General features: G+C 34.3%; 1 protein-coding gene across 5 annotated transcripts in view; it reads right to left on the reverse strand.

Moving 5' to 3' along the window:
• The window catches only part of FBXW7 (F-box and WD repeat domain containing 7), a gene marked incomplete at its 3' end in the record, with an annotated part of 179,642 nt that overhangs the window by 40,949 nt on the left and 116,066 nt on the right, over positions 1-22,627 (reverse strand). Inside the window, exon 1 of one of the 5 annotated variants that reach the window (XM_080675323.1) lies at positions 15,653-16,099. The exons of 3 other annotated variants lie outside the window; for them this stretch is intronic. In XM_080675323.1, coding sequence (XP_080531449.1) covers positions 15,653-15,799 — 147 coding nt within the window. In that variant the 5' untranslated portion in view covers positions 15,800-16,099. Of the gene's footprint in view, positions 1-15,652; positions 16,100-22,627 lie in introns of those variants that run through there. One more of the 5 variants, XM_080675322.1, reaches the window with a different exon arrangement.

Raw genomic sequence — 22,627 nt, forward strand, 5'->3', positions numbered from 1 at the left:
AAGAATTAATACACCACTGCCAATATTTCCTTGGTGAAGAATTGATCCCATCATCTTTGACATTATATAAGTTAAATTAAGTGATCAGTAGACACAGTGAAAGGTGTTCACAACAATACGTGGATTTTGCTTCCTTTTTCTAAATCCACAAGACCTTCTATATCCTACCTTCACTCCTTTATGCCCTATGCTTTATTTCCCTACAACATAAGATGACAAAAAAAGGGGGGATGAGGACACATATGTAATACCTTAATCAATAAAGAAATTAAAGATTGAAGAAAAAAAAAGATGACCAAAAAAAAAAAAAGCTGAGAACAGAATACAGCAAAACAGCTCCATTGGAATGTCCTTTCGAAGGAACTAATAGCTCTTTCACCCTCACCAAAATGATCTGAACACTACAGAAAACTGGTAATAACATTTACTTAAGAAACTATTTCCAATGTTCTTTGTTGTTTACTCCAACCCAAATATACTTGACAGGAAATTATGACTTCTACTTCATTTTGAACTTTTTACTTTAGCAGACAGCCTAAAAATACTTGACTTATTAACCATGTAGTGTGTGCGTGTCAATGCATGTGTGTACTTATATGTGTGTACTTATGTGTGTACTTATATGTACATATAGAACATGCTCTTCAATATGTAGTTATCACTTGATACAGTTTCTTAATGATACAGTTTCTTAATGTCACCACATGACCTCTTCTTAAAGCCAATCCATCTTTAATATATGTCAATTTGATCCATGTGTGGTTATTACTTCCTAGCAGTAAATATGGTGTTGATACATGCATATTTCTATCCTACACTTTATTGTTTCAACTATCTGTAATTATCTTTATTCTACCTAGGATACATAATTATAACAAACGTAGATTTATATGGTTATTTTAATCTCCCACAGACACTCATTCATTCAATAACTTTTATTTGGGTGCCTATTATACATAAGCTAAATTAAGTATGATCTTTGCTTCATGGCTGGAGTTTACAGTGTCATATGGGAGAAAGATAATGAAACAAAACAAAGCAAAACTGAAACTATGGCAAATGCTACAGACTGTTAGAAAAGGGCACAATGGTAAAGTGTTGATTAGTCTGCAGGTTCAGAAGCCTTTTTTCTCTAAAGGAATGGCTAAGCTGTGTTGGGGTGGAGGAGGGGGCACCACTATGGCTGCTTGCTCAGAATAAAAGTACTTTGACAGGTGTAAGACAAGGCTAGGGAAGTAGGCAAGGGCCAGATTATGCAAGAGCTCCTAAGGGGGTTTGGTCTTTACCATAAGAGTAATGAAAAGCTAATGTAGGATATTAGCCAAAGGAAGGACATGATCAGATAAACTTCTTGAAAAATCATTCTGAATATAATGTTAAAACCAGAATGGAAGTGAGAGTGGATGTGGAGCAACTGTGTGAGGAAGTTATTCCACCAGGCAGGAGGCAATGTTGGCTTGGATTCTCATGGCACAACAGAGATGGACAGAAGTGAACAGTTGGCAGATGTTTAAAACATACAACTGATAGCACTTGGTGATAGCTTGGTCATGAGAAGAAGTAAAGGAGAGGGAGTTGATAAAGATGACACCAAGGTTTTCTCATGCAACTGCATGGAAGATTGACAGAGGCTACTGGACAAGAGCAGTGTTGTGCTTCTTTCCAGGGGTAGAGAGGATCACAAGTTCCATTTTTGGTCATATTTGGTTAAAGGTGTATTTGAGACGTCCAGGTGAGAATATTATACTTCAACTAGCTCTGGAGCTCAGAAGAAATGTCTGAATTGGAGATGAAAACATGGGAATCACCTGTGTATAGGCCATCTCCAATTTCCTTCATAGAGTCACCTCCTCCCCATTCTTAAGGTGTTGATCACAGTGCTCGGATCCACCCTGCCACAGTGTAGGCACATGTCTATCTTCCCCATTAGACTATAAATTCCGTGAATACAGTGACCACTTCTATTTTGATTCCTGTGGTACCTCAGCTTCTTATGGTACATAGTTCCTGCACATATCAGGGTATCAATAAATAACATTTATGATATAATTAGCAATGAAAGACATATTCTAATCAACAATGAACAGAACTATAGAAAAAATAACTGAAATACTATTTTCAGCTTAATTTGAAAGACTTGTTATTTTCAGAATAAGGTAAGGTAATGTAAGTAGGAAATGGAGAAAAATACATTTTATATCATTTAGTATTCATGTATTACATATAGTATTTATAATATTTTATATATTTCCCTTCAGTGGAAAGTAATAAAATTTTCTAGATATTTATCAGTTACATAATTCAAGTATAAATTTAATGGGAAGAAAACAATTTGGTGTGCAATGAAAATGCAATTATCTTTGTTATTAAAAGAACCTCATTTAGAACTTCCTGTACCTTTAAAAATGCCCAACAGAATACAAACTTTTACTTTATAAGAAATATACAGTTTTAACAACACTTAGTGTATAGTGTTTCCCACGGATCTTAAAGTAGTATTTTATTTATTTGCAGGCATTAACCTAAAAGATAGCATTTTTGCACCTCTATTTTACTGACAAGAAAGTTTTTGAGAATTACCAAAAGCATTATAACTAATTTCAGCTAAACAAAAACACCTTTCAATTTCTAGGAACAGAATAACAGGCTGAGTTCCATTTCTATTAAAATTACATTGGATACTGCATATCTTACATATAATTGCCTAGCTTTATTTTACTTTAGCTGTTTTTTATAACCATATTTTATTGAGACAGAATGTATCAAGGAACACTACACTTAATGAAAAGGGTCAAAGGGCTAAAATCCCACTAAAATACTTTTTAAAAAAAATTATTGATAGTTATTTCAGTTGCTACACTCATTTTGGTTTGGGGAATATGAAAAATGTGCAAGTAATAATTTTAACAACAGACACACTTTGGGCATACCATTCACTTCTAACTTTGAATGCAGACAAAACATACCTCATCTTAATCTTCAACGTGGTCAACACTGTACATATGGATTTCAAAATTGTCTTTGGCTTTCAACCTCTAATACACATTCTAATGTTATATATCCAAGCTGAAGAATGTTATTACATTGCCAAAAGCATATACATTTTTGTATATAGACACAGTCTGGCAATTTTAAGCAAATACATTGAAAACTACAAAATATAGTGCAAGACTATGAAAGATGCAAACTAACAGTATTGATGCTTTTAAAATTATATTAAAGAGAAACAAAATACACTAAAATAAAAAGGGAAAAACTGATAAAAAAATTTCTGGAAGAGGTTGTGGTTGGCCATTTATTACTTTTCTGAATTAGAGTTAATTAATATTCTAAAAAGGTCTACAAAGGCTGAATAACCTCTTAAGCTCTGAATTCATGGCACTGACCTTAGACTTTCTCAGAATGATTTTTAATGCACTCTGTTATTAGTAAAACCTGTTCAAACACATGCCCCATCTGCCAGCACCCCATCTGCAAGAGAGCTTCTTATTTTTGTAGACAGCACAACTTCTGCCTGTTTCCTTCTCTTCTCTACATACCAGCTGTATGGTAATGAGTATGGGCAGCTGAAAATACTGCATGATAACAAAGCTAATATGAAAATGGCAGAACAAGACTTCCCCTTCAATGAAGCACTTGCAGCATGAACATAGCAGATAAGCTAATAAACAGAAGTGGAACGAGGGGGAAATTTTATTTGTGTGTATTGAGGGGAATGTCCTTGTGGGAGTGTGTATGTTAAATATGGGGTTTCCACATAATTAAAAATAAAAAGTAGCACAGGTTAAAAAAAATCTAAATTTCTAAGAATTTTGTTAAAAATTGTGAATCAATTCTTTAAATGTTTTTTAAATCTCAATTCTTATATAGTGATGCTATATCACGTACCATTTTGACAAGCTAGTTTTCAAAGATGTTAACAAGTATGTTCTATTTCCTAACTAACTTATTTGGGGCCTTCAGGGGGGAAAATGGAGTCAGAACTTAAAATCATAATGGCAACTATTTGTTAGACTTTTAGCAACTATTTGCTAGATGTTTTAGATAATCTGTGAATCAATATATTCTGTTTTTAATTCCTATACAGCAATTTAAATTTTTTAATTTAATGGTATTTGAAGCCAGCACATTTATACTGAACATCTGAGAAACTCCAACAAAATACTAAGGTGGCACATGTTACCTTCTTAATTGAGGAAGACATATTGGGGTTAATTTTTCCATATGTGATAGTCACGATGAATGAATCTACATAATGTAAGTAGAACAAAAATCACATTAATTTTTTATGTGCAGTATCTTTCCATTTAGAGATTAACAATCATTCAGGAAACAGTTTAAGAAAAAGGACATTCAAAATTGATGCTGTATATTTTCAAAATTTGAAGAAATTAAAATTGAAAACACTAATCATGGGTAGGTAAAAGAAATAAGTACCAATATATCAGAAGAATTAATTATATTTTTTTACCAATACATCTTCAAAAAGTCTTATGTGGGTTTCATAACAGTTATTAAGTTCTTATTACATAACTGTACTTTCTATAGGTTATTTCACTATATCCTCACAACAACCCTACAAAGTAGATACTATTATCTCTACTTTATAGATGAAGTTAAATAAGTGGTGGAGCTAAGAACCTAACCCCAGGTCTAATAGGTTCTATCACCTATGCTCTTAAGCACTCTGCTTCTGAAAGAAACTCTAGCAGGGCAAGGATGTGGGACTGTTTTTTCTCCGTTGTACTCCTAATGCCTAAAGCCATTCTTGACACATTGGAGATGTTGAAGAGACTGCATGGATAGATGGAAGAGATAACTACTCAGTTGTTTTAAGTGTAAAGCACTTTCAATGAAAAAAATCTACTATACAGTTTGTAATAACCCTAATTGTTTAAATATTGAAATAAATACTGACTAAAGCATTTTAAAATTAGACTGCTTAGTAACCTAAGTTTTGTTCACCTGTCAGTCTGAAAAATTAAGAATTTATTTTTTTAAATTCTCATAATTAAACATTCATTTTGAAAGGGTGGTACAGAATGAATAAGAACAAAATTGCACTGATTTTAGTATTTTACATATTTTCACAGATTGACTTGTCCTCATTTTTACTGTTTGAATATAAAAATGCAGTTTTCCTGTTATCAAGTTTAATTCATTCCTTGAATTCAAATATAAATCAAGGCCACGAGCTTCCCTAACATAAAATCTTTTGTATAATATATATGAGAATAATGAATAATTCCAACTTAATGGAATAGTGCCAATTATCCTTTAAAAAGACATACAGTTGCATTTTCTCAGAAGAGCAAACTTTTAACAACACTTATGGATTTAAAAAAATTCAGACAAGATTTACAAAAACAGTCCTATACTGCCCCTACATGTTCAAACTCATAGTAACAATGACATTTTAAATTCTAAAGTGATAATGCAGAGATTTCTGTGGATTACTGAAGAGCTGTTTAAGCTTAAATTCTTCCCAACTGAATTATATGAAATCACACACACATAAAAATGTAATTAAATATAGGAATAATGCATAAGTTTCAATTTTCATTTTCAATACTAGCAAGGAGAAATTTAAGAGGATTTCCTCCAACATTATCATATTATTTTTTCTCTCAAAACAAATTTCCTCATCATTACATGAAGATAACATAAAATAACCATAAACAAATGGCTGACTAGCCATGTCTCTTTGGGTTAATATTAATGTATTAATGTCTGAGAAATACTTACTGTTGATTGTTTCCCCCCAGAACTAAATAAATATCAATAAAGTTTGTAAATATATACATAAGCACTTACATATATAGACACTACAAAAGTCACAAGAGAAACCTTTATTAAAGTAGTATCAGATTTACTTTAAAAGTTTTTCTTTAATTATTTTACCTTTCACATTTTAGGAATAAAACACTATATATGCAAATAAAGAAGTGTGCTGCATCAATAGGTACCTGTAAAAGGAAATAACTGAATTGTAATTTCTATCAGGAGTGTCATTGGATTTACCACAAATGGTAGTCCAACTGCTATTACTTCTACAATAAAATTTACATATTTACAAATCTTAAATTAGATCTTTCATTATTTATATCTACCATAAATTATATCTATCATTATTTAACTGGTTCATATGTGAGACACAAATTAACTTATACAACTTTCCACAAGTCAGGGATAGGGTCAAGAACTTCAACTGTGGCCCAGGAACAATCCAGAAAGAAATCACAGTGGTGAGCCTGATAGGATATTAAAGATTGAAGTTTCCTTGCAAGAACATGAAAAACAGAATAAGATGGAATAATATTTAATCTATCAGAGCCTCAAAATAATATTCTATACCGAATATGATCTAACAGTATTTGAAAGCAAGTAGATCATACATTTCATACCAATATAATCCTACCAAGTCAGAGAAAGAGTATGTCTGTGTATGTTTGCACATGTATGTGGATATCCAAATATACATATGGAGAAACTATTACACAAATGATCATCCGCTGACTTAGAAATGAAAAGTGCATAATTGAATAAAGGAGTCTGTTGACACACTATACTGGAGCAGACCAAACATGCTGCCCATGCCTAGACAGAATTCTGAGTCACTAAAATGTTAAAGTATAGAAAGGTAGGATTTTTTTTCTGCTTTGTTCACTAATGCAACTCAAGTACCTAGACCTATGCCTTAGCAATTAGCAGATACTTATTTGTTGAATGAATGAATAATCAATGTTCCTCTGGCTTTGATATGTGACCAAGAATAGGGACAATGAGCTAAGTCTCTCAGAGACAGAAAAGCATCCGTGTCCTTCTTCAGGGAAGGTCTTTACCTTACTGGTCTTTGTTACACTAGCAACACACACAGGGAGTATGCCTAATATCTATTAGCAGAATTAAAATTAATTTAGTGGTGTTAATTTTCCACAGAAATACTCGGAGAAGTAAAAATATGGCCAGGGATCCCATTCCTCATTTTAAGTGTAAATATGCTAGCATGACTTAGATTATATGGAGCTGCCTATAACTAGGTTAACACAATTTAGGTATTCATTTATATAATGTATGTTTTTTTAAAGCATTTAAATATGCATGTACTCGGAGACTTAAGATAAGACTTAGACTACTTTGACATTTCAAAGTGTACTCCATTTTTCATGTGGGTGATAGCTGTAAAACTCAAAGGTCTGTGGAGTTATTTCCACAACTTTAGAGAAAACTGTGTTTCTGACTTCAGAACTTTTTTGAGTTTAGAAAGTAATATGGTTCAAGCAGAGTGCATTATAGAACATTCCCAGTACATTAAACATTAATATTTTCACAGCAACATGTAAGAATATTCAGGTAAATAATAAAAGTGACTTTTTTTTTTTGTCTCAGTTAGGGTCAGATCTGGCTAACTTAAAAAAATTTATTTAGTTCTCAGGGCTTGTTGAATTTGTGGTCTGCACACAAGTAACTGAATTTATTATTTCATACTTGTTCACCTTGCCAGAAGCTTAGTACTAAGTTTCTTTTTAACATATTTTTCATCTGTCTCCCATATTACAAGTCTTAATATTGTTGGTTTCTGTAAAATATAACTTACAAATTTAAATAGTCTTGCCCTGTGATGTTAAAATTACTAAACTATTTGTACAGATTGTTATCTAACAACAAAAGGAATAACAATTCATGTCAGTTATTTCTATGATGTAGTTGTAGATTTATAAATCATACTGTAATTTGTTTCATATTCATATCTGACAACTGAGGCACAATCTAATTATTATCTGATGGCAAAAACAACTAGACAGCAATGTTATCAGTAAATAGATATTGAGACCATCATAAATTGTGGTAGCAAAGTGAGGATTCATATTTAAAGACACAGGGTTACATGACAAGTTAACCCTTAAAACATCTGGAAACTAAGGATCCGTTTACTCAACAAATGCTTACCCAGGCAAGTATAGCAAGCAGTGTTCATGATGCTGGAGCCAGATGCCCAACTTAGAATCTTAGCTCCATCACTTACTAGCTTTGGGCAACTTACTTAATCTTCCTATGCCTCATATTTCTCATCTGTAAAATAGGTTATTTTAAGGGTAGAATGGGTTCATTTGCATAAGTATTTAGAATAGTGCCTCCCTTGCATCCCAAGTTAGACTATACTATTATCCTATTTTATAGTCAACAAAATGTTAGCATTAACAGTTACTTTTCTGTTCCCTTAAATTAGAATCCAAGCTCACTATTATAGTCACAGGTTCTAGAAAAGTTCCCAACTCTGTTCTAAGTGCTTGACACATATTTTTGGACTGATATTAATATTTATACATTCCATGCTAAGACGTAAGTGAATAATCTGCAGTATAATTAACATGAAAAAACAAGCTATGAGCCCAAGTTCCTTCTGTCCATCATTTCTCTGATCATCTGGTTAGCAAGCATCCTTCATGTTACTGTGAAGCCTTTCCCCAGCCATTTGCATTGAGACTTTGGGGACCTGCTCATGCTCCCACCAGTACTTGGTACATGGGCCCAATTAAGCAAGCATCCTTTTGTACTATAAGGGTTTATTTATGATTTTACCACTAGACTATAAAATGCTTAAAACGATGTGAGTTTTTCATTTTTGCATATCCACGGATAGAGGGGATGAAAAATCATCTCCTTTTTATTTATAAGCAATGCCTTCCAAAATGAGGAGAATAAGGCTGCAAGAAACTACAATTTACATTATGTTTACTCATGTTTCTGCATGAGGCATGGACATTCTTAAGAAGAAAAAGACTAACAGGATCTAATCAATTAATTCCTTTATTGATAAAATAAGTAGTGAAAATAAGGGATATTAAATGATCTGAAAATGCCAATTTCCCCCGAAGTTCTGATGGAATATATGTGTAGGAAAAAAACTTAGAAAGTAACATTTTTTAAAAATCTGGCACCCCATTGAAATTTCTCTCCAAACTTGCTGATACCATCACCTTGTTCTTCCTACTCTCCAACATACTGTAATAATTCTGCTTTATTTCAGCATTTTCTGACATTTGGGGACTACTGTAGACACTCAAAAGTACCACCTAAATGACTACATCCTATGTTTGTTTCTCCTTCGTTTTCAAAATTGGTAAGTAGTAATTACTTTTAAAATTAAATGTCAAACTGTTACTGAGTTTAGTTAAATTTAGAAAAGGAAATATTGAAAATCACAGCTGCATAGTCTTTTTAAAACATTTAGTAAACAAAAACACGACATAGTTTTACAGTACAAAAAACTCCTTAAAGAATTTCCTGAGTTTAACACACACTACAACGAACTGATCATACAAATATTTATACTCACGTTTCCCTTCATATCACTGGGAGTATTAAAATATATTAAACTCTTTGAGTTTACAGCCTAATTGAGACCTGTTTGAAGCTGTCAACACCATTGAGCAGTACATATATGCTTAAGGGCCAAAGATAATGGCAACAATGACAGTATGTTCCATTAATGAATGACAACAGTGCCAGGAGAAAGGTTCCAACAGAGAGGGGAAGCTAGACTGTGAAGTCATGGAAAAAGTCTGGAGAGACAGAGGTACAAATGTAACTGTGGATACTGAATAGATTAGTATGAGGAAGGAGAGCTTGATGCTGGCTTTTTAAGGGTTTCATTTTTCTAGTATATGTTAAAAAAATACATCTAATATTTCTACTTGGCTAAGATGTTGAGTTTCATGAAATGTCTTTCAGGCATCAAGACATTTTAGAAGAGCAGACTTGCTACAACTACTTTAAATGAGAATTAATCATGGCTAGAATAAAAAAAAAAAAAGGCAAACTGGGATTGGGGCTAGAGGCAAAACTATGTCAGAAATGTAAGACTAAGTAGTAGTGCCGTAAGAAAAGGCAAGTATTTCTGGCAGCTGCTCTTGCTAGCACGAAAAGTACTCTTGTAGTAGAGATTATTAATAGCAATATGCTTTGGGAGAGGCTGTCATTTACACTTACAAATATCACACTAAAACCTAAATATGTAAAAGAATAAACTAAGGTGACAAAATTTGAGATAATTTACAGTAAAAACAATGTATTAAATAAATGATAAATCATGAAATTATGCATGTGGATCATCTTTTTAGATGAAAACAGAGAGATAGTTTTAAAACTACTATGGGAAGAATAGAAGAAAATTATAGTTAAAAATAACAGGTGGCAGGTCTATGCTAAATATTGTTTTCTAGAAAGAATAAAAAAAATAAAAACTGATGAGAATGATACCTCACTGCATGCATGGTTAATGGTTCATCTGTCAGACACTGTTCTCAGTTGTTGCCTGCCTCACACAGACCCTGAAGTATGACAAAGACTCGTTCCTTGACCAAACTCTAGTCGAGTCTCCTCTGATTTCTTTTTCAAGAGGCCCTGTCCTTCAGCATGTTCTCAAGAGCCAAATTTTACCAAGAATCCTACTAAGTCAGTTTAATCAGAATCTCCCAACCTCGATATCTGACCAACCTCCATACCAAATCACCCTCCATATCTGCTGGGTTCCTCATCCTCCATCATCCTGCAGGTGTTGTCTAACCGCTTTTGGTTAAAATGATGTAGCCAGAATTCCCTGATGTTTCCTCTTAGCCATTTTCCATACATTAACTCACCTGTTCTTTGGCTCTAAATTCTCGCTTTTCTTTGCTGTATTTGGAGTTGAATCCACTCTCTTCCCTATCACCAAAACTCCTTTTAGTAATCTCTACCTATGGCAATAGTCCCCCAAATAAAGTCTGTCTTTAGCAAGTGTCATGAATGATTTTTTCTCTAACTGGTTTCATTCCTCAGCTTACAAAGACAACAAACACCCATACTATTAAATATTTCCAGTTTTTTTATGACTATAATTATTGCATAATCTGTGGAGTAACTTTATAAGTGAAACATCTTAAGAGATTACACACACAAAAACCCTAAATTTATAATGGACTATGCTACTCAAAGTTATTTGTAGGTCAGCTGTTTGAATCTTTGAATGTATTTTCTCATAAAAACAATATCAACAGTGATAAGCTCCCAGGCTTACCCTCCCAAATACTAATGTAACAGTAATTAAAAAGTGTTAAGTTTACAAGAAAAAAATGTATAAAGGTTACAAAATTTAGTAGAAAGAGAATGACTACTACCTGTAGCATTAGAGAATCCTAGGGTTAAATACCAGCTTTACTATTTACCAAGAAATTTTAGGGAAAGTTAATTTGTTTGAGCTTTAGTTTTTTAGTCTAATGAAGGGAGATATTACCTAACATTATTAAACTAACATTTAAATCATTTAAGGGTTAACTGAGTTAAATACACAAAATAGCTGGGACAGTGTGTAGGATACATGGTAGGTTCTTTTTAAATGCTAGCAATTATTAATAGCATTATTATATTAATACTGTAAATTAAGAACAGAAATAATAAGCAGTATGTTAAAATCTTAGTAATAAGACACACAAAGATTTTTCTCTACTTAACTACAAAAGAGTAAGAAGAGCAGATGAGGGTTTTAAAGAAAATGAAAGGCTTAAGGCTCTATCAATATCACACCTAAAAATTGACCATAAACTGAAACTTACATACAAGCAAAAAGATATATGGACAAGATTTACTGTAGTATTACTGTAATCATAAAAAGCTGTACATAACTATTCTGTAAATAAGTTTTATTAAAACACATATTCATTCACCAAATATTGTCTACATCTGCTATAATGGCAGAGCTGAGTAATAAGTTCTAATAGAGACTTATGTGGTTCATAAAGTCTGAAATATTTAATGGTCCCTTTGCAGAAAAAGTTTGTAGACCCCTGATTTAAGTTAATCCTCAGTGATAACAACACACAGGAGTGAGATTAACATTTCCTCAAATAATACAAATATCTGACTTTAATTTTATTCCTATTTTCACTTTAAAGAAAATTTTAAATATACTATTGTAATAGAACTTGATATGGAATACAATGATTACAAAATTATTTCCAACCAACAGAAATCCAGTCATATATTTCATTGCTGCCTGAGCTCTTGGGTTTCAGGTGAAACAGTCCTCATCCCACATTGTCCCCACCTCACCTTCCTGCCACTCCATCAGCAGCTCTACCCTGTTCTCTAAGTCAGCTGTGTTGCCAATGCTTATGGGACATACAATCACTATGTGGTTCAAACTCAAAAATATATAAGGCACTCTAAAAGCAATATTTGTCTATAAACCAGCACAGTCAACCAGATTATCTTAAAAAGTCCTATATAAATGAACAATTGCATGCCACTTAGACTCTCCACCAAAATAGTAACATTGAAGAATAACCTTACAAAAATATCCTAAATGCTTTAAAGTCTCCAACAAAAACAAAATGAATTAAGAAATTAGATTTAAGCAATGAAGTGCATTTTCTTTCAACATACTATTTTTAATTGTAAGAGCATTATTTCTCTTATCACTTAAAAAAATTGCTGCCAGGAAAGCTATGAAATTCCATCAAGCTGTATCATTAATTTATATATATTCAAAATGTAGAAAAATAATGTATCTTAAGATTTAAGATCTACACTATTACCACAACTAGACATTCCAATTTCAAAAAAATAATAATTTTTTAGAGATTTTATAGATTAAAGAAGTTTTTCCTGTAAAATTTCTCTTTCTTAAAGGACAATCAATTCTTTTTAAAATAAAAAGTTAGGTACTCAACTAGTATTTTCAAATTTTCCTGATACTGAGACTTACCTATAGGACTTCAAAAAATACAGATAGATCCTTAAGCCTTATCCAGACCTCTTAAATAAGACTATCCAAAAGAAGAAACCCTAGATTCTGTTTTTTTAATAAGTATTCTAGGTGATACTTACAATCAAGTATGTCTGAGCAAATGTTAAGTAAACTAGAGGCCCGGTGCATGAAATTCGTGCACTCGGGGTAAGGGGGTCCCCTCAGCCTGCACTGCACCCTCTCGCAGTCCAGGAGCCCTTAGGGGATGTCTGACTGATAGCTTAGGCCCGCTCCCTATTGGGAACGGGTCTAAGCCATCAGCCAGACATCCTTCGCTGCCGTGGAGGTGGGAGAGGCTCCCACCACCGCGGCTGCGCTAGCCAGCCATGAGCCCGGCTACTGGCTGAGCAGCGCTCCCCCTGTGGGAGCATACTGACCACCAGGGGACAGCTCCTGAATTGAGCATCTGCCCCCTGGTGGTCAGTGCGTGTCATAGCGACCGGTCATTCTGCTGTTTGGTCAATTTGCATATTAGCCTTTTATTATATAGGATTATGAGGATCTTAAGACTAAAAACACTTTTTTAGGTAACTGATTAATAGCTAGATTGCTATTTCTTTACTCTTGTTAGCATTAAGTCCAAAGTATCTCTAATAAGAAACTAGAATAATTCAAACAATAATAACTAGACTACTATAGTACTCATATTATACTTAATAATGAGGTTAATGGATTTCCTGAAAACACTCAAAAGATATAAATTGAAGTTGTAATTTTAACAACTACTTTAAAGCTTTTTTACAATCTTCAAAGTTATTTTATTGTGCAAACATTAAGAGGACAATGTCTATGATGGAGAGACAATATCATGTTTTTCAAATTTTAATAGGTCAAGACTACATACAGTCTTACAAAGGTCACTGTACTTTCCATTAGCTCACTACTTGGAAGAAATAATGGCTTACAAAATACAGTAGTCTATCTGCTTTATGTACTGTGTGTTTAACAATCTGCTTGAAAGGACCTATAACTAATGTAAAAGATAAATGGGATGCTAGACACAAAAAGATTAATTATATATCACACCAAAAGTCTCTTTTAAATCTTTGATAAAGAAAAATCCATTTTAAAAATGTCTATCATTAACTTTACCAAGGAAATGTTAGCAAATTAAATAGCAAAGAGCATGTGATTCAATTTAAAGCTACCTAAATAAACCAGTTGCAAAAAGGAGAGAGGGAGGATATAATTACACTATCCCTCTAATATTTCTAGTAGTCAAGTCAATGAGTTATGCAATAGTTATTGGCAGGCAGGTAGTCTAAAACTGAATGTGTTAATTTTGTTTTTAACTATCTTCTGAAAAATTTTCTAGTATGAATTTTATTTTTCAAATTTAGTCCCTTTCTATTATTAAAAATCCAAGGCTATAATTTAACATAACATAGTAACCTAGAAAAGTCAAACTGAATAGTGACCTTAGGAAGCTCTAAGGGAAAGTCTTGAAGTTCTCTCTTAATTTTTAGAACAAAGTATCTTTATTGTTAGAATCTTAATCCTTTCATTAAAAATCCCACATTTCTTTTCCTCAATTAAAAAAAGGACTTGTATTGGTATTTTCTTTTATAGAAGTATTAAAACAACAAGGTAATTTATTAATGACTTTAAAGCTATTAGAGGGCTCTGTGTAAATGCTTAAATCAGAGCAGTGACCTCATTCAGAAGTTATAAAAGCGACAAAGTGAAAGAAGATAAAATAAAAGAAACACTTTCTGAAAACAAAGTAGAAAAGAAAATAAGAGTGATGGAGATATTTGTATTCCATTGTCAATGTTTATACTGTATTACATTTAAACTGTATTACATTTAAATGGTTTTCAACATGGCTACTACTTGTTTGGAATACAACTAGAAACTAATTAAAAGAAACTAAGATAATAAAAAACATATTTTATGAAGGTTATTTAAGTCCCAGGAAATAGAAGATTCTCCTTATTAAGAAGAAAAAATATTTTTCATGAGTTACTAGTTAATCTATTTGTTTAATAATATGATTAAACAAGGTTTTTAAAAAGGGTATTAAAACACTAATAGTACTGATATATGCAAACACTCATTTAATCTCAGACAGGTTTTTTTTTAATGTATTCAGAACCATAAACATATTTTAGATCTAAAAATACAGCATTCTAGTTAATATTTCAAAATGGCAATACAGAAAATACAACAAAACTGCTCATATTAACAGGGTAAAAATTTGGCGGGGAGAGAGGGCAAAATATCCTGAAAAACATCCAATAGATCATAACTTGATTATACATTAGCACAAGTTCTACAAGATGTTTGTTAGTTCAGGACTGTCTATATATAAACTGTTATCGTAACTGCTACACAATGGCACGTTATTTTTATTTTACATAACAGCAAAAAGTAATAGCTCTATTATGTTAAGTTTGCATTTAAGAAATAGCAATTTAAAAATAATACAGCTTAAAGTGCCAGATAAAGCTACGGAACTTGGAATACTCTTTACATTACAAGAGCTAAATGCTGTAATTCCCATGTATAAGGAGAGAATACCACCAGGTTTTTACTTTTTCCACAAAATAACAACTACAAATTTTGGGTTTTAGTATTTGCCAACATATTTCAAAACATACTTGTTATATTTACCAACTTAAAATAAGGAGTCTAATATCATAAAAAAATAAGCGAACAAGAGATAAAGGTGGATTGGGTAACCTTGTCCTCAAGGCTCTCTATCATATTATTAAAACTATCACATATAAGTTTTTGCTGGCTACATAATGTACTGAGAGTTTTAGTTATGAAAATCAATTGAAAACTGAAGCATTTCTTTACTAAAGGAGGCAGAAGTATTTCTTTTAAATAAATATTCCTATTTTTCAAATGTGTAAGACTTACCCGTCTTCGACAAAAGGGGAGGCCTTGGGCAATGATGCTAATGCTAAATATCTTCATCACAGTTTGGTGTGGTAGAGGCTCTTTTGCACTTTTAAAATCAACAGGAACCAAGCCATGGTTTAGAGTAGTTTTCCCCAGTTTTGACATTTTAAAACTCTTCCTGGTTGATGAATACCCTCTACATGTAATACAGGCACATTACTAAAAACTCTAACCACCAAATTAAAATATAATTTTCTATTAAAAAAAAAAAAAAAGAAAGGCTGAGAACCCAAGGCCTGCTGCTTTTGTCTTTCAACCTTCTCCTACCAAATGTCCTGACCTGTCTGAGGCTTGGTGAAGTGCAAACTATCCTAGAATAGCCAGGAATTATAAACTACTGAAGTGAAAGCTCCTGCTCCTGCCAGTCAAACAGCTGGTGAACCTCCCATACAAAGTCAGTAATGTGAATGCAACCGAAGCAGGGCTGTGCTGTAAAGGCCCTTTTAAAACTTCTCCAACTACTAATGTAGGTATTCATTCCCTAGAAAGTGAAAGTAGAGTTTCTTTACAAAAATAAAAAAATAAACATTGTATTTTCTCATGAATATCTAAGGCTTTTTTACCCAAATATCAGCATTAATATTTTAGGGATGTTTTGGATTATGCTTCAAATTCAAGGACAGCGCTTATGCATGCTCAAAAAATAGATATACATATTTGTTCTATCTTACATATATTCAGTATGAGCACTGTATTTTCAAGTGTTCGTCTTAAGCATGCTTTTTCTTTTTCCATACATACCATTCTCTGTCTCACATTTAGTAAGACAATGAATTGACTTGAGATCTCTATAGCTATTAATATGCATTTCAGGTTAATCTTTACAGTAGATGTTTTAGTTGTTTGCAAATTTCAATCGCTATAATTCTGAAAAACTCAGTGATTCCATGTGAAAGTACAAGAGGCATGTGTTGTGACTTATTAAGGATATTTAAAAAACTGCATTATAAAATTTATAAAAGCCTCCATTAATCAAAAAAGGGGGGATAGTAGGGTAATATCATGTAAGGAAAAATATCCTATAAGTAAATTACATCTAGAAAACTTTTACTTTACAAAATTAATTTTCATTTGTAATGCTAACAGCAAGACACCCATGAAAAACACACATGGTGTCTAAATAAGACAAAGGAAAATCGTTTGGGCAAAAATAAAAAGGATCCCAAATCAATTATATAGAAAAGATTCCTTTATTAACTTTTGGTCGAGAATATGTATATTTTCAGAAAACAACTCCAAGACCATGTGGATTCCTGCAACAGAGAGGAATTGACAGGTCTGCTCCAACCACAAAGACAAGAGGAGAAACAGTCCAGAGATGGAAGACGCTGACGACGCCTTGCCACACTAACAGTCAGCAGCTGTGTGACGCAGCAGCGTGCCTAGGACCAAACCAGAGAGGGTCAGACCTGCATTGCCACCATGTGCCCACCATCCAGATATCATTGCTGACATGTGCACTTAAGGAACTGTTTGACATTGAAACGGGGACTCAGAACTGTTAGACATTGAAATTGGGACTCAAACATTTTTTGTTATTATACGTTTATTTCTAGTCTGCAGAGGCAAGATTTTTTAAAGGAAAGAAATGGGGAAAAAATAGATACAGAGACAAAGAAGCATTGAACAGACTGTCAAACTACAGCAGGAAGGCAGAGGAGGTGCGGGGGGGGGGGGGGGGCTATAAGAGATCAACCGAAGGACTTGTACACATGCATATAAGCATAACCAATGGATAAAAGACACTGGGGCGGGGGGCAGGTAAAGGCATGTACTGGGGGGAAGGGGAGGCCGGGGGGAGGTCAATGGGGAAAAAGAAAAAAAGGAGACATATGTACTACTATTTGTAATACTTCAAACAATTAAAAAAATAAATAAATAATAAAAAAATAAAAAACAATAAAAAACAAGTATTTATAGATGTAACCTGTGATGAGAAGTAATTCTAGTAAAATGAATACTAACTAACCAGTTCATTGCCAATCCTTAGTGCCTAGTTTCTCCAGCCTTATATATACTAAGGTCATATAAACCTTTTTTAAAACATGTAGAGGGATGTGGTGCACAATCCGTTCCTCAAGAACCTTCAATGGCTCCCAATGCCTAAGATGAAACCTCCCCACTAAGTGGCCCCAAACTAATCTTTCCATCATTATCCCATCTAATAAAACAGTAATATGCAAATTGATTGTCACTCCAACACACAAGATGGCCACCCCCATGTGATCAAAGATGGCTGCCCCCATGTGGACACAAGATGGCCTCCACAAGATGGCCAGCAGGGAAGGGCAGTTGTGGGCGATCAGGCCAGCAGAGGAGGGCAGTTGGTAGGGACCAGGCCTGCAGGGGAGGGCAGTTAGGGGCGATCAGGCCTGCAGGGGATGGCAGTTAGGGGTGACCGGGCCAGAGCGGAGGGCAGTTGGGGGGGACCAGGCCAGCAGGAGAGGGCAGTGGGGGATGACCAGGCCGGCAGGGAAGGGCAGTTAGGGGTGACCAGCCAGGAGGGGAGGACAGCTGGGGGTGACAAGGCCTGCAGGGGAGGGCAGTTAGGGGCGACCAGGTGGCAGGGGAGGGCAGTTGGGGGCAATCGGGCCGGCAGGGGAGCACTTAGGCATCGATCAGGCTGGCAGGGGAGTGGTTAGGGGGTAATCAGGCTGGCAGGCAGAAGCGGTAAGGGGCAGTCAGGCAGACAGGTAGGCAAGTGGTTGGGAGACAGCAGTCCTGGATTGTGAGAGGGATGTCGGACTGCCCGTTTAGACCCTGCTAGGATCGGGCCTAAACGGGCAGTTGAACATCCCTCGAGGGGTCCCAGATTGGAGAGGGTGCAGGCTGGGCTGAGGGACACACACACCCCCCACCCCAACCCCCACCCCCATGCATGAATTTCATGCACCGGGCCTCTAGTCTAAAATATTTCCCTAAATTAACACTTATACCAGTGATAAACTTTATACTACATTTCATATTCAAACTCTTGAACTAAACAGTTACAAAGATGATAAGATAAAAAGGTCAGTGTGAAAATTAATAGGTAGTAGGGTTTTGTTGTTGTTGTTTTGTAATCCTCACCTGAGGGTATTTTTCCCATTGATTTCTTAAGAGTGGAAGGGAGGGAGAGAGACACATCGATTGGTTGCCTCCCCATGTGGCTCGAGCCTGCAACCAAGGTATGTGCCCTTGATCGGAATTGAACCCATGACCCTTCAGGCCAACCATTGAGCCAAACTGGCTAGGGCGGTAGTAGTTTTAATAGATGGCAGATACAGATGTAAACTATCTGTTCACAATGCTGTTAACTGGTTTTTCTCTTTCTATTCTACGTTCTTCTTTCAATAGCCACTCATCTCTTTATCTCTCCTTCCAAGAGCTTTTATGGATCTTTATAGCATGCATTTAGGATGTGAAATGGAGGGAATTAAAAAGAAGAATGCCAGAGTGGGTGATTTCCTTTCTAACTTTGGAGAGATCTGTCTTACTAAATATAAAGTGAGCTGCTGGAAAGCCAATACATACACAAGAAATACTCCCAATCCTAACATGATACTACTTTCTTAAAGTATAACTTTCTCTTATACCACAATTTAAAATGTAGTTAAAACTGCAAAACCATTAGCAAAGGTGACATATTTAACTACACAAAAGCAAACAACTGAATTTCTCCAAAGAAGATATACAAATGACCAATAAGCACATGTAAAGATTCTCAATGTCATTAATCATTAGGGAAATTTTAAATCAAAACCAGAATAAACCACCAATGTCCACCCATTAATGAACACTAAAATACCACCGATGAATACCCATTAGCATGGCTATTATTAAAAAACAAATGGGGAGGGAGAGAAGGAGAGAAAATAAAAAATGCTGGCAAGGATGTAGAGAAATTGGAACCCTTGTGCATCACTGGTGGGAATGTAAAATGGATGTAGCCACTGTGGAAAATGGTACAGTGGTTCCTCAAAAATTACCACATTATCCAGCAATCCCACTTTTGGATATATATCCAAGAGAATTGAAAGAAGAGGCTCAAACAGATAGCTGTACACCCATGTTCATAGCAGCATTATTCTCAATAGCCAAGCAGTGGGAGCAACCCAGGTAACCAATGATGGATGAGTGGGTTAGCAAAATGTGGTATATACATACAATGGGGTATTATTCAGCCTTCTGACACATGCTACAACATGAATGAACCTTGAGAACATAATACTAAGTGAAGGAAGTCAGTGAAAAAAAAGGACAAATATTGCATGATTCTACTTATATGAGGTACCTAGAGCAGTTAAATCCACAGAAACAGAAAGTAGATAGCTGGTTGGTTGCCAGGGGCTAGGGAAGATGGGAATGGGGAGTTATTATTTAATGGGTACAGAGGTTCAGTTGAAGAAGATGAAAAAGTTCAGAAGATAGATAGTGGTGATGGCTGCACAACATTGTGAATGTACTTCATGCCACTAAATTGTATACTTAAACATGGTTAAAATGGTAAATTTTATGTTATGTATATTTAACCACAATAAAAAATTTTGTTTTAATAAAAAAAGGAAATAACTAAGGATATAACCATTATAACCCAAAACAAAAACCCAAAGGATATCTAAGGATTGAAAACAGGATACTGAAAATCTGTAGGATGGGATGGTAGAAAAAGGTGAGCCAGATATCTAAGAGTCATGTCCAGCCCCACTAGACTACTACTTTGTCTCATTCTAGTCTCAGCATCTCCACTGATACTCACTGTATTTTTTAGCACAACAATAATCTTTTTTTTGTCTTATTCTCCTTACTAGAAAAAAATTTTTGAAGTAGCTCCCACAGAATGCCGCCTCTCCAAGTTACTATCAATATCTACTTCGTTAATATTACACATATTTTTATGCAGATTGACATTCCTTATTTTAAAAAAATCCTCTCAGTGATATCTTTGAAATTAGTTAACCCCTCAAAATTCCTTTCTATGAACCACATAGAAGTATAATTTAAACTGTTATTTCAAAGCAGAAAAATTACGAGAGTACTATATTCCTCCAGTTTAACACATGCATTCTGCACAGAAAAATGAACCAAACTTATCAACTCCAAATTTAGCTTTCACATAATCCGCTGGTTAATTAATGATAACATACTAAAAATATTAAATTTTTTACTTTTATATTTAAAAGCCCTCAAAGAACTTTATAGTAACATGTAGATAATTTAAAGATAAGGAAGATCAGCCCGGCCAGTGTGGCTCAGTGATTGAGCATCAACCTATGAACCAGGAGTTCACAATTCGATTCCCAGTCAGGGCACATGCTGGGGTTTTGGGCTCAATCTCCAGTTGGGAGTGTGCAGGAAGCAGCCAATCAATGATTCTCTCTCATTGTTGATGTTTCTTCTCTCTCTCCCTCTCCCTTCCTCTCTAAAATCAACAAAAATACACTTTAGAAAATAAAGATCATGAAGCTATCTCTAATCTCTCTGGAGTCTGATTCAAAGGAGGGAGGAAAAACTGGAATTGAAAGAATTTGGATTGGGAAAATTAAAACTAAAATCAAGTATTCATTTTTCTGCTTGTAAGAGAGCAGAAATTCTTACAAGGTAAGAATTCATTTTCAAGAAATTGTTTACGATTATAATAGGAGTGAAAACTAAGGCTTGTTTCTACTAGTATGTCAAATGTTGTGTTTTACACTGGATGCCAAGTTCTGGTAAACACAAAGCAGTGACATTCTATTTCAACCTCATTTTAAAAAATCAGTAAATAGCTGCCCTCAACTGGACAATATAGAGCATTGCAACTCTAGCAAACCAAACACTAAATCAAATAATGTCTACAACAATATATTTTTTTAAAAAGAGACATTTAGAGTGATTGCACAAAATGAGTGCTAATTTCCAAATGTCTATACTACCACATGTCATCTTTTGTGGAACATTCATTCAGTACTTCTAAAGCAATGTTCTCAATTAGCATAGAAACATTAGAAATACCAAATCTTCCAATACAGAAGAAAACCCTAGTCAATGAGGGAAATCAGAGAATACACAGGAGAACCCCAATTGTTAATACTTTAAAATGCAGCTAATTCCATGTGTTCAAGAAAAAATTAAGTCATAGTTCCAATTATCCTTTTTAAACATTTAAGAAACTCTTAATTATTAACTCCCTCCTCCCAAACTAAGACTTTTCAAAACAGACAAGCTCTTTTTGAGATACCTACAAATATTGAGGAAGTATAACATAGTAGGTAGGAACACAGACAGCGGGACCAAATTGCCTTAATCCAAAGTTTGGTTCTACTTATTGATGGTATGACCTTAAATCGATGCCTCTGTCCCTAAATTCCATGTACATAGAACCTACCTCACAGGATTGTTATGAGGATTAAATCAGTTAATGTAAGTGAGGCACCTAGAATAATGCTTCACATCTAGTAAGTGTTTTATAGATTAAATTTCATTTTAAAAGTCACTAGAAATGTAGGCAGAGATCCTAAAATCTACCTGTAATAACTTTACAGTAAAATATTTAACACATCATTATCTGTAACTTTTAGAAAGACTCCCACAATTCTGTCAAAATTTTTACCTAAAAATGAAGGTGTAGTATCATAGCATTTTAAGATTCTAGACATCACCAACTACCCACCCAAGAACTCAATACTGGGGAACATAGGGTAAAGAGGTATTTTGCCCACGTGTTGCTTCCTGGTTTTCCTTCTAAGAATTTGCCTTGGTCAGATGATTGTATATAAATGCTACATGCAACAAAATATCACCAAAATGGTATTTCTAAAACGTATTACAGTCGCATACACTCCAATTCTCTTACAACAACAACAAAAAGATTACAGCAGTTTATTCTGGATTTTGACCTTTCCTTTCATTCATTATGATACAGAAAGCTAGGATTTAACTGCTCTTGACCAAAGGCCACAGCCTAAGAGTGGC

This window comes from Plecotus auritus, assembly GCF_963455305.1.
Source record: "Plecotus auritus genome assembly, chromosome: 6".
Lineage (NCBI taxonomy): Eukaryota > Metazoa > Chordata > Mammalia > Chiroptera > Vespertilionidae > Plecotus > Plecotus auritus.